Raw genomic sequence first — 14,254 nt, 5'->3', positions numbered from 1 at the left:
CCTCATTCTGTCAGTAGACAGAGTGGATATCAAGGTAAAGAAGTCGGGAGTAAATGTGACTTTCCTCCTTGGCACAGCTTCCTTATGGTGACACTGAGCTAATTTATTTGCTGTGGTGCTTAAAATAAATCAGCTGAACCATCTCCCTTTTGCCTTGCTTTTATTTTCCCTCTGTTGACATTTTCTCCCAGCGAGACAGGTTACTGCCTCGGCCAGCCCTGGGGACTTCTCTAGGAGAGAATTTACAAGGGATGAACTATTCTGTGGGGGTGCTTCCAAACATGCTTGTTTTACAAATGCCTCTGGGTAGAAGAGGCTGGTTATACACTTTGAGCATTGCAAAGGTTTTCCCTCAGCATGGAAGTGAAGTGCCAGTGTGACATTTCAATTGGAGTTATGGGTTGCATATTTCTGCATATTAAATAGGAAAGGGAATATCAGCATTCAATAATGTTATTGTTTTGCTCTCTAGAAGGTCTGCACAAAAGCAGCTGTCAAGAGTATACTTTTGCAGGACACAGAGATAAAGCAGGGGTGAAGGGAGTTCTTGGTTTTCATTGAAGAAAACGAGATCTTCTGGAGTCTTGTTCTTTGGCATGCCTTGGAAGCTTTCTGTCATGATAAGCTCTGTTGGCCTACTCTGCCATGGAATGTTCTCTCTTGATAATGAAAGTAACCAAAGGGAATCAATACTGAAATTGGCTGTCCCTCTGCATATGAAGATGAGGAGAACAAGGCCCAGGGATGTTTTGCTTAGGTCTCTGCTCAGAGATCCCCAAAGATTCTGGTAGTTGAGAGCATATGGAGACAGACATCTGTGCTCAAATGCCAGTCATCATTTATTAATTGTGTGAATGTCAGATTCTCATTTGAAAATGGGGCTGTTGATGCCCCCCATAGGATTGTTAGTAAAAATTAGAGTAAGTGAATACATGGGTAGTGACTTGATACATGCATTTAAAGGTTACTTTTTGAAATACTGTTCTGTGAATATATATTTTAATCGCAATATCCTCTTCTACAGCTTAGAGCTTTTATTTGTCCATGACTTCAGGAACAATTTTAGACCACTTATGTTTCATACATGGTGACATTGTACCAAGCAAAAAACTGAGTATTTTTTTTTAAAGATTTATTTATTTATACAAAAACTGGAGTGCAGGTCAGAGGCTTGGGAGGGTGAGATAATTCACCAGAGAGAGGTGGGAGCAGAACAGGCAGACAACCAAAATACACTGCTGAGGGGAGCAGTAGGTGAGACAAGAAATCTGCTCACCATGTGGGTTTCTCCCTGGCTGGCCAGGAATCAAACCCACACTGCAGAGGCTGTGGACAGTTTCACAGGGCTGCGCTCAACCCGCTGCGCCACCGGGGAGGCCCGAAACTGAGTATTTTAAATACATTATCTAATTTAATCTTCATAAAAGCCCTTTATTATTGTTCTTATCTTCAATTTATACCATGGGAATGGAGGCTGAAGAGATTCCTTACCTTGCTCCGTGTCACAAAACGATTAACTTATGTTGCTCTCTTGGTCTTATATTAAAAGCCAAATGGCAGTGGGAAAAGTAAGCACCCAATTATAGGACATTGGCTAATTGTCCACTTGTGCTGCAAGTCATATTATTGCAGGGTGTGTGTGTTGGGGGGAGGGGAGATATGGACAGGACGAGTAAAAAGAAAATGATGGGAATTTTATGAATGATACCATCATGTGTTAAGCAAGCAAGCGGCAAAGTGAAGTGATGCAGATCAGAGGTAATTCAGATATAATTGATGGACTGGAAAGAAACTGCCGTGAGTCATGCCATTAAAAACCAGATCTACAATATAGGTATTAAGGAGGATCCCAGGCTGGAATTCATGTCTGCATTTGTTCTTTTACTCATTCTGCAAAGAGTTGCTAAGTGACAGTCTGTCTCCAGCACTGTGTTAGTTGCAGGAGTGACAAACACAGAGGTGGCACCTGGCCTCATACAGCTTATAGTCTAGAGGTGAAGATTGATACTGATTAAACAGACAGTGCCAAAAGCAGCAAAAAAACACTTGGAAAGAAAGATACATATTTCCTTGACAATGCAGAACTCATAAGGACCGCTTTGATCTAAGTGATGGGGTCAGAGATAGCCCCTGAGGAAGAGAGATGATGAGACAAGAAGGAAAAGGAATAAACAGGAAGGAATGAGGAGTGGGTACAAGAGATGTGAAATCAGGGGAATCATGGGAACTGAAAGAAAGCCAGTAGAATTAGAGCAGAAAGCAAGTATGGGTAATTGTAAGATGCAGCTCCAGAACTGCAAGAGTCCATCAAACCCAGCCTTGAGGCAAGGCAAGGGCAGGTATGCTCACAGCTTCTATCTCTCTGGATGGAATACATATCTGTGCATTACACATTAGGAGTATGCTTTCCCCATGGAAAAAGGGAATTTTGACACCTTAGGAGTAATACTGCCCGTTAAAAATACATACTCTAGATCCCCAGCCATTGGTGGTCACTACCATCCTGTTCTGCTTATTTTTAAAAGTCTGTCCTGTTGGAAGAGGCAGACAAATCTCTCCTCCTCCCTGTTCAAAGTTATGCAAGAAACATGAGACTGAGGGACAAGAGTCTGAGTGCTGTTTACCCTGGACCAGCCAAGGGACCCTAAGGAAGGCTTTTCTGCTTCTCTGTGTTTTGGGGTTGCTCAGCTACAAAGGAGGAATTCTCTTCTCTCTCCCTCTTATATTGGCCACTCAAAGGGAGGCCATGGACCAGCACCATCACCTATGTATTATTTAGAAATTCAGAATCCAGGCCCCACCTTGACCTACTGAATCAGAATCTGCATTAATGTAACTTTATTATTTGCTCAAGTTTAACTAACATATACCTTAAGAGCAAATCTGAAGACTGTGTTTTAGTCCCATTTTCATATTTTATTTCTAGTGTCAAGCATAGTGCCTGGCATTAAAAAAAAAAAAAAAAAACCCTTTCCTGTAAGGAAATACATGGATGATTAGTAAATTTGTACAAAATGAGAAGATAATAGAGTTGATTCATTCTGACTAAAACTCAGGGTTACAGCACTCCTTACATATTTTATCAAGCTCTAAAAATTGATTTGCAGTCCCCATTAATTTTTCAATGTGTGTCAGAAAGTATTTTCCTTGGGTTGGTCATGACCAAAGATTTTGCTTGTTAATTACAGCCAGCAGTGGCTTCCTCAAGGCTTCCTCTGCCCTCCCTTTACTCACCACCAGCCCTTTATGTTACTGAAGAGCCAGCTCTGAAAATAGCAGCAGAGACACACACATTCCCACTTGGGAGGGAGCCCGGTCACCTCAGGAAGTGTGTGTTGGCAAATGTGGAGATCGCAGGACAGTAAAGCCCATGTCTCCTAGTAACCGTGCAGCCTGCCAAGTGATAACCCACAGTAATTTTTTAATAGTTAGGATCTTTCAAATGATTTTTACTTAGTACCTTTGAGTGATCCATATTCTTCACAGGGAAGCTTGCGTGCATGCTCTGAAAGTTTTGTGCTTCTGCTCTGACTGAACTTGAACTTGTGACCAGAATAGAAAAGATGGATAAGGTGGAAAGTTTCCTGACTTGAAAGGGTCATGAATTCCAATGCCTGGGCACCGGAAGGTAGAGAGTGAGTAAGGTGAGTCAAGGCAGCGGAGACCCCTACTACTGGCACACTGGGAGTGTGATGCTCATTGTGTCATGATAAAGACCACACTGGCTCTATCCCGATTCAACCCAAGCCACCTCACTGAAAAATCATTCTGAAAGAGCATTTCCTGAGGTTTGAGGTTTTCTTTCACCCCATCCATGCTTGCAACCATGTCTCTTGATCTGCTCCTGCCTTTCCATTGCAACAACCTCAGGACACTCTTCCACACTGAGGTACTTTCCTAGCAGAACCAAGAACAGGAGCAAAATCTTTCTTGCAGAAATCCTTAATCATGTGAGCCTGTTACATGCAAATTGGTTTTGGTCACACCCTTGGCAACATTGCCTATAAGATGGACGTGGCCATCCGGGTCCTTATAACTAACCTTAGAATCAGTCAAGTTATATTTCCTAGTATATCCAGATCTTAATCAGAAACATTCAGTTTCAACATTCAAGTTTTAAATGTTGATTTTGATTTTAAATGTTGCTTATTCAAATTATTTTTTAAAATACATAAAAAAAATCTTATCTTTGAAAAAAAAGATAGAAAACCACTAAAATTACAAGCTTTTCTGTAAAGGTTGTAGGTGATGTGGGAAAATAAGAAATGCTGAAAAGATGGACATAATAACACTACCTCATTTAAAGCCTTATGTTGTAGGTTTAGGGGACCTTCAAGAAAGCTACAGTTTAAGCTTCAATAATCTTGTGATTGCTAGGTCTGGTGCTACCTCTGCCATTTCAGAGAATGTACTAGAAAGAGTGTAAAAAACTTGCCCAAGATTGTTTGGTTATTGGCACTTGATTACCACATGGCAAGCACTCCAGACATATTTTCTCATTAACCCTCCAAGCAAGGTGTCATGAGCCTCATTTTAGGGATTAGAATCATGCACCATCAACAGTGGGTAGCATTTATCAAACCTCCCCACCAGTGGCTGTCTTGAACTCAAGTTTCAATGCTTTAAATGAGCCATCTCATTTTATCCTCATAGCAGGTATTCTACCTAGAAATTTGGTGTTCTTAGAATCTCAATTTTACAGAAGAGGACATACAGTTTTTAAAAAATGATTGAATGACTTGCCCAGGGTAGCATTTGGTGGTGAAGCTGGCATTTGAATTCCAGGCTGTCTCTTCTGAGCTTTTCACCACTACTGTATGCTAAGGACTGCTAATGCCTATATATTTGATTAGCTCAAATAAAATATCTGATAACTGACGATTGGTCTTCTGCAACAGCAGTTTCATATGGTTCAACTTAATGCTGTGTATTTCATCTGTCTCCAATCAGTCTTAAACTAATATCTAGAATAGGAAACAACTCTAAATAAGTAGATTGTTTGGTAGAATTTATAATTATGCTGAGAAGTCTGCTAATCATTTATTAATCTGTGAAAGATCCTGAACTTGAAAACTAAGGAAAGTCCACATACAAAGATTACAATTAGAGCTTTTATTTTCCAAATATTTCTTTCAGTTATAAATTTGTTTCATGAATGTTACTTCAATTTAATGACACTGAACATGAGTGACATTATAAAATTATGAATAAAAACTTAGTCACATCTTTCAGTGGAAGATTTTTATTGATAGCCATTGGTCTTAGTAACATCTAATTAAAAAAGGTATGTGATATCTTCTTGTGACAGTGGTGATTGGAAAGAATTAAAACTAAATCCAGTAGAACTTTGTCTCTACTTTTTGTTCACTGTAAAATTTTTTTTTGAAATATTAACTTTTTTAATTTCCTAAATTGCACTGATGGTCTTTAGTTAATGAAAAGGCAACACTGTGGGCTAACTTCAACTTCAAGGAAGGCATGGGACATTCTTTGAAGTCACATCTGAGAAGTGCAGAATGAGTCTAGCTTATGTCTGTTAATTCTCCCCTACGCATGTGTTAGCACTGAGAAACTCACATGGACGCCTTTCTTCAAGCTGGTTCTACTCCATCCCAGAACCTTAAGTTGGAAGATGAAAGAAGTTTTTTGAAGAGTGATGTCGCCTTCTGAGAAAGAACTGTAATGATTGAGTACAAGTCAATAGATTGTGCTTATCAGGTTCTGTCTGGAATCTTTCTACTTCAAACATGGTGCCTTTTCGTCTGCTGTGCTTTTTAATTTGTGGGTTCAAAGCTTCCCTGTTGACACAAATTATTCTACTACTCTCAAAGAGAAAGTGGATATACATACATACATACATGTATATATATAGATACATACATATGTATTAATGAGTTTAGTAATTCAAAAACTATTTTAAATGGTGTTGACAATAAGAATTAATTTTAACTATAAAATTAAAGGTTAATGGAAGCAAACTCTTCATCCCCTATGTGTGTCAGGCAGAATAACACATTACTGTGTCCTTTTGCTTTCGTGCTTCAATAATAAAATGTTTTATGTAGTTAGATCCTGATGTTGGAAAATGGAATGAAATCCTTGGGAAGAAACTGTGCATAGGATTTGCTGTCATTTACAAATTTGCTTTACTTTGCATAGAATTACAAACATTGCTTTGGATTCATAGAAGGAGTCAATATAATGTCTTCTCTGCTTACTATAAAAGACATTATGGTGAATAGGTCAATTCTAATGCTGATGATTTTTTTTAATCATGTAGCCACTGAATATTATAAGCTATGTTTATAAGCTCTGAGTATATTATAAGCTATATTATAAACTATGAGTATAAGCTATGTTTTCAAAATGGGCATTCATGAATCAATCACCTTCATGATTTTGTCCATATGTGAACATAATGTTTATTATTTATTTGAAATTTTCTTTAAAATAAAATTTAAGCTAAAGTTTTCAGAAAAGAAATTCTTATCACTACCACTGCTGTCACTTACTCAGTTAATTAATTTCTTAAATTAGCTGTCTTTTGAAACTTCAGGTTTAAAATATCCAGTTTAGTATTGTTTTTCTTTATTATCTTCTAAATATTACCTATTACTTTAAATATATTTTGTGTTACTACGATATTTTACTACTTACATTTTTCTAGTGCTCATTAAAAATATACATGCTGGGGCCTCCCTGGTGGCCTAGGGGCTAAGTCTCAGAGCTACCACCACAAAGGTCTAAGTTCAATCCCCAGTCAGGGAACTAACTCACCTGGTGCAGCAGGCCTCTCCTTTTTTGACTGCTGCTCCCTTAGCAGTGTGTTTCAGTTGACCGTCCTGTTCTGCTCCCCACTCTCTCTCTGGTGAATCCTCTCACCACCACCCCCCACATACTCCTGGCCTGTACCCCAGTTCTTCTATGCAAAAATAAATAAAATCTTTTAAAATTTTTCTATAAATGTATATGGGAATTTTAAAATAAGTTATTTAAAATATATATGCATGTGTGTATGTGTGTGTGTATACATGCCAATGAAAATAAAAAATAAAAGGTGAAAAAATCCATCCTCATACCTCTCAAAAGCAGTTGGCATAATGGAGTCAGGCCTGAGCCTAATGGTGGGGAAAAAAGTAAAGATGGGCCATGACTGAAAGAGTGACTTAGAAAGGGTGCTACCCATAACACAGAGTTTTCTGTTGAAACTTGGCAAAGATTTGTTCCCACCCCACATGACCCTGAGAGTCAATCCTGCAATTCACTTAAAGAGGTGCCACGTGGTGCTTACTGTCCTCTTTTTTTAAATATTGCCCCATTCCCTCTTGATGAGTCCCCTTATTAAGGGAAGGTGACCTTGACTTTGTAGGCCTTTGAGCTTGCAGGCCATAATGAATTTTTTTATTTTCTGTGAGACTTGCTCTAAATGAGATTCAGCGTGATGCTGGTGCATATATGTAAAAAGATAACCAATTGAAATTCAAACATAATGAGGATGAAGTTTGCTATTCAGCACAGCCGCTTTTGTTTTTAGCTCTAGTAGGTTCTTTGACCCCAAACAATGCAACTTGCCTCCTCACTTCAGAAATCACCATGCCTAGCTGGGCAGGATCAACATCTTTTCTAACCCATTCCGGAAATGAAATACAGTTTGTACTGGTTTTCTAGTTAAAAATTTTTTTAATGTGCTAAAAGATTTGGATGTGAACTCTTGAACAAAAACAAAGTATTCTTTCTAAAACATGCAAATGTGTCTCTCCATCACCTAGGAAACTATTATGGGACTCCCAAACCTCCTAGCCAGCCAGTCAGTGGGAAAGTGATTACTACGGATGCCTTGCAAAGCCTTCAGTCTGGCTCCAAGCAGTCGACCCCAAAGCGAACCAAGTCCTACAATGATATGCAAAATGCTGGCATAGTCCACACTGAGAATGAGGAGGAGGATGACGTTCCTGAAATGAACAGTAGCTTTACAGGTAAAAATCATTTGATGATCCCTCTCAATGGATATGGGAAAAAAGGGGTAGTGGGAGGCTTTTACAAAGAGTTAAGGCATTTCTTCTATTCTTGAGAAATTCAGATGGGTCACCAGAATTCAAACTAAGCACACAAAGCTTGGGGAAAAGAAAGTCTATTCCCTGCCCTTTATTTTTTTTTTTCATGTTTCTCCTTCAGAATATTTGAACTTCACCCAAATTATCTTATGGGAGAGAAAGGAAAATATCTGCAAAAGAGAATTAATAATAATCAGCACTTTTTCTCTCAGAAATAATATATGTGAATATTTGTATTTTGTTCATGTATTTCTTCGTCTTGACACTGTTCCAAAATGTAACAACTGCAAAAGACTGAGGAAGTCCAGTCTGCGATGTTGTGGCTTGGGGACCATCTTGTTTCTTTTGTGTTTCCTATGCTTAAATAGTTCTTTAATATTTTAGAGTTGATTGTATGGAACAGTTACTCACTTTCAGCCTCCAGGGTCCTTTCTCACAGTGGCCTCTTCTGACATCAGACTTGGTTGAGCCTGGGCAAATAATGAACTGTATTTTATACCTTGTTTTACTAAGTCTAATGGAATATTTAGGGAGAATTTTGTATTGGTTAAATGCTTTCTATAGGATCGATGGGCCTCTCTGTGGTTTACTCATTTATTAAGCTCAGAAGCATAAAACTCTTTGATATGACAATTAAATTTTTTTCATGGCTTTATTGTCCTAATATTAGCCCAACGATTTTGCCAGAAAACTTGGATAAAGGAGAAAGCCAAGTGTGTTATCCAAGTTTAGACTTTGGTAGTTGTCTTATTGTGTCTAACTTCCCCTGATCTGTAAAGTAACTGGTTCAGATTCAGTCATCTCTAACATCCCCTTCTAGCTCAAAGAGTTTGATTCTATGAAAATTTCCGTTTTCTCAACTAGAATGGCTAGTGATTCCCAATAGCTAGGGGAAATTTGTCAACATTTATATAGGCTTTTATTGAAATCAGTTGATTTCATCTACTTTGAAATATGTTAGCCATTTATAATAGTCCTGACCAGTATGAAAGCAAATTATGAAAACAGTATTTCTTTTTAAAAAGGATCTGATGCTTTAATGTCCTGATCTTTCAATTTAGACCAAATCGGGATATAACCCAAAGCACAGATATAGACTCAACAGTAGATGAGCTCGGAGGTAACATGTAATAAAACAATTCTGCCAAGTTTGTGGATAGTCGTCAAGAAGCATGTCTGCCTTTATTTCTCCTCCATTCAATTACAGAGATGTCTTGGTAGAAAGTTCATGTAGGGTAATAGGTCTTGATGATTTTCCTGCCTCTAATGACTATACGTGTCTGTCTCCAGAAGCCATGCCTCAGAAAATCTGATCCCATATGATCCCCACATGAAAGCTTATCATCAAAGGAAAACTCCTGTGTGCACATCATCATTGCTCAAGTCAATCTGATCATTAGTTTCTGCATGTAATGAAAGCCAAATGGCACCTGATTGTTTTGTTCAAGTTCCTGTCTTGATAGCAAGAAAGCCCCTAGCATGCACACAGAGAAAATTAGCCCAGAGATCAAGATGTGATGAGACATCCTCAATATTTAAGGAATATCTCAAATAAATGCACCCTTTCACCAAACTACAACTATGACAGCTGAAAGCCTTCATACATTAATTCATAGATTCTTTCAAATAGTTGACATTACCCAGCCTATGATATGTGTATCAAACTCAATGTATCAAAGCATTTTGCACTCTGACCCACTCTAAGTAGCAATCCACCAGCTATTTCAAATATAGAGTGACAGACAGTAGCATAATGGGATCTTGGCTCCTGGTGGGACCAGGTAGAATAAAGGCAAGAGCATCATCTCCAAATGTAGAAAAACTATGAACCATCAAAATATTTATTTACCAAGATATTTCTAGTATATGCTATTACTGTGATCTTAGCTGACTTCTGCTTGGGTCTTTTGAGGTAGACACAATGTTTAAATAACATGCCTTAACAGCACCGGCATGTCTGCAGGCAAAAGAGCAGAGAACCGAATAGCCAGAAGCATCCTATGGAAGTGGCCCACATCTTTTCTGCTGGCAGTGATAACTGCAGGAGCTTAACAATGAGTGTTCATCCCAAGTACTTTAGGACTGACTGTTGAAACCAAAGCACTAAGACAGTCTTCTAAAAAGTGTCCCTAAATTATGGACCTGAAAGAAGCCTTTAAGAGAGAGAACACTTTATGTGCTTCATGTTACAGTGTTGGCCAAAGCACAGTTATTTATAAAAATGAGTAAAAACATTTGTAAAAATATTTTGTTCATTAGACAACTTTCACCACATCTAAAACAGCAGCTGGTTCATTCCTATGTTCATTGTTGCATTATTTACAATGGCCAAGTTATAGAAGCAACCTAAGTGCCAAGTACAAATGGCTGGATTAAGGTGTGATGCACACACACACACACACACACACACGTACACAGTGCAATACTACTCACTTAAAAAACAAACATGAAATCTTGCCCTTGCAACAACATAGATGGAACTGGAGGGGATAATACTAAGCGAAATAAGTCAGAGGAAGCAAGAAAAATACCAGATTTATGTGGAACATAAGGAAACAAAGGAACAGACAAAACAAACCCTAGAACGCTATAGAATTGAGTCTACCTGAACAGAAAAAGAAGCAAGGGGCCCAGTGGACTGTGGTGGAGGACTATGGGTATTTTGGTGGTGAGTTGGTGCTGTAAGATACTTTTGAAATGGTGTGAATCTACATGCCTAAATTATATGTAGTGTTATACCTCAATAAAACACAATTTTTAAAAAAGGTAACTGGTTCTACCAGTAACTACCTTCAAGAGACATCAATATGTTATTTAATTACATTTTTAGAGTGTATTTTTTCCCCCAACAGCTCCCCATTGTTGAACATTCGGTGGCTGATGTCTTTTTCATTAGCAGGTGATGATAAAACTTTGCTTTGGAATTATGATTATATTTTAAATAAAATGATTATAATATTACTAGGAGAGCTAATGTTTCTCCAGTACTAATTAGGTGGCAGGTGCATTGCTAAGCTCTTTTTGGATAGACCAGGGAGAGCAAGCAGTTTATACAGTATCACAAAGCCAATGAGTGTAAGAACTATCATTTCAATCCAGAGAGCCTGACTCCAGAACCTGGGTACTCAACCACTGTGTTACTTAGGTTTTAAATCAAGTTTATTAGGTTAGGTAGCCTCAAAAGTTTCGAATGGTTATACATGAGAAATGAATGAATCTAAAAGCATGTATAATTTATTTTTTTTCCTGTCTCTTATTTTTTTTAATAAATTTTATTCTTATATTCCCCATACAATTGCAACCCCCTTATTTTGACCCCAATCCCTCCCCTTCCCGCCCCCCCCCCATAGAGTGCCTCTGGTTCATAGTTGTTTGTTGATTTTGATTTTTACTTTCTTATAGTTATTCATTTTCCTGGTCCCTTATTTAAGTTTTCTAGATTCCTGCTATGAGTGAGACCATCCGGTATTTTTCTTTTTCTTTCTGGCTTATTTCACTGAGCATGATGCCTTCCAGCTCCATCCATGTTGCTGCAAATTGCATGTGTTTATCTTTTTTGAATGCCGAGTAATATTCCATGGTATATATGTACCACATCTTCTTGATCCAGTCATCTATTTTCGGGCATTTGGGTTGTTTCCAAAGCTTAGCTATTGTAAACAGTGCTGCTATAAACATAGGGGTGCAGGTGTTCTTTGGAATCGATGTTTCTGTGTCCTTTGGGTAAATACCTAGGAGTGGAATTGCTGGATCATATGGAAGCTCTATGTTCAGTAGGTCCAGAAATCTCCACACAGCTCTCCATAGTGGTTGGACCAGTTTGCACTCCCACCAACAGTGCAGAAGAGTTCCTTTTTCTCCACACCCTCGCCAACATTTGTTGTTGCTAGTTTTTTTAATATGTGCCATTCTCACTGGTGTAAGATGGTATCTCATGGTAGTTTTGATTTGCATTTCCCTGATTACAAGTGATGTTGAACATTTTTTGATATGCCTGTTGGCCATTTGCATTTCCTCTTCAGAGAAGTTTCTTTTTAGCTCTTCTACTCATTTTTTGACTGGATTATTTTCTTTGTTGTTGAGTCTCATCAGCTCTTTGCAGATTTTTGTGATCAGTCCTTTATCATTAGTGTTGTGTGCAAAAATGTTCTCCCAGTCGGTGGAGTTACTCTTTGTTTTTGTTATTGTCTCATTTGCTGTGCAGAAGCTCTTTAATTTGATGTAGTCCCAGCTGTTTATCTTTGCCTTCACTATCACTGCTTTGGATGATGTGTCTGTAAAGATGTCTTTGATGTGCATATCACGTACTGTTTTGCCTATATTTCCTTCTATGTATTTTATGGTTTCAGGTCTTATGTCTAGTTCTTTAATCCATTTTGAGTTGATTTTTGTGTATGGTGTGAGGTAGTGGTCAAGCTTCATTCTTTTGCATGTAGCGACCCAGTTTTCCCAGCACCATTTATTGAACAAACTTTCTTTGCTCCAATGCATAGTCTTTGCTCTTTGTCAAAGATCAGTTGACCATAAATCTGTGGGTTTATTTCTGGATTTTCTATTCTATTCCATTGGTCTGTGTGTCTGTTCTTGTTCCAATACCATGCAGTTTTTATGATTATGGTTTTGTATTATAGCTTGAAGTCTGGGAGTGTGATTCCTCCATTCCCTTCTTTCTTTTTCAGGAGAGCTTTGGCTATTTGGGGTTTTTGGTGATTCCATATGAATTTCATCAATAATTGTTCTATTTCTTTGAAGAATAACATTGAGATTTTGATTGGAATAGCATTGAATCTGTATATTGCTTTTGGTAGGATGGCCATTTTAATAATTATTAAAAGCATGTATAATTTAAAGTAAGCTCCAGAAGTATATTTTAACACAAGTTGGTATCTTCCAAGTCACCTTCGAAAGTGTGTCTATGTATGTATGTGAGTGCCTGGAAGCTTCTGATTAACTATGAATGACTATATCACTCATATTCATTTATAGTTTACAAGTCATTTTCACATGTATCCTGTAAACCTTCTGGAATTCCTGGGTGATAAACAACCCAGGTATTTCCATCCTCATTTTACATGAGAAAACACAGAGGAATGGTGTATACCACCTTACCAGACAATGGGAGAACTAGGTTTCTTGTCTCTATCCAGTCTGTTTTCCAACAATCTATTCTACATGTGTTCTTGGGATTCAGTAGTAATCCTAATTATTTGGTAAATTTAATGAAAGATTTTTTGAAATCAGAGCATATGTCAACACCATGATTGGAATTGTGCATTTTTAAGCCTTGCCCCAGCCTCTCATTTTCAGACTTATCATTCACTTTTGAAAAATGAGATTGTTTAAGATTCTATTGAACTGGAAAGAAGAAGCAGAGTTAAGTATGTATAGCTTAAATATCATTGTTTTTTCTGTTGTTCTTAATTACCTAGATGGGAAGAACCCTTAGAAAATTCATATATATATATATATATATATATATACACACACACACATATATACATACATACACACACATATATATGTATATATAGATCAAATTATCATTATGTACACTAAATATCTTACAATTCCATCAATAATATACCCAAAATATTTTAAATTAAAAAAATATATCTCATTTTTACATGTCAATCACAATTCAAGAAGTGATATTTTTTAAAAAGGCAATATAAAATAATAAATTTCTGGATAAAATTTTGGATAATTTAAAATAAGGTCTAGTTTCTGGAGGAATTTTTTTTTCCTTCCAAGAAATTAAGATAACTTGGATATTTTCTTAACAAGCCAATATTCCCTTTGTGTACTTGAAATCGTAGAACACTGGCAGGCCATCTTCTTTTAAAACAAATTACATTCATTGCTAATCTGAGTTTACTTCTAGGTTCTTATGTGTGCTCCACCTATTGCCAATACCCTTTTCCTCTTAAAATCAGGGGGCTTTAAAGCATTATTTTTTTAAAAAATTAAAAGATTTAGCATCTATTGATAGTATTGCCCTGGCATGTCTCTGACTCTTAAATGATCACTGATGGGCATTTGTATTTCCAGTATTAGGCTCCAGTCCATAGCACTAATGGGCGAGCACTGATACTGCGTGAATTAAATCATGGAACTTTCATGACACCTATATTATTCCCATTTTACAGAGGAAGAAACAGAGACTCATTTAGGTGCTGCCTGAACCAAAGTCACACTGCTCC

The 14,254-nt window shown here is 37.5% G+C and overlaps 1 protein-coding gene across 10 annotated transcripts in view; it reads left to right on the top strand.

Moving 5' to 3' along the window:
- Positions 1-14,254, top strand: part of MAGI1 (membrane associated guanylate kinase, WW and PDZ domain containing 1) — a 648,234-nt gene that overhangs the window by 530,575 nt on the left and 103,405 nt on the right. For all 10 annotated transcript variants that reach the window (XM_054695321.1, XM_054695326.1, XM_054695315.1 and 7 more), the window contains exon 4: positions 7,770-7,976. In XM_054695321.1, the coding sequence (XP_054551296.1) occupies positions 7,770-7,976 (207 nt within the window). The remainder of the gene's footprint in view (positions 1-7,769; positions 7,977-14,254) is intronic.

This window comes from Talpa occidentalis, unplaced genomic scaffold (assembly GCF_014898055.3).
Source record: "Talpa occidentalis isolate TD23 unplaced genomic scaffold, MPIMG_talOcc4v2.1 talOcc4.10, whole genome shotgun sequence".
Lineage (NCBI taxonomy): Eukaryota > Metazoa > Chordata > Mammalia > Eulipotyphla > Talpidae > Talpa > Talpa occidentalis.
The sequence above is the reverse complement of the archived record's forward strand: the minus strand, read 5'-3'. Positions and strand labels throughout refer to the sequence as shown.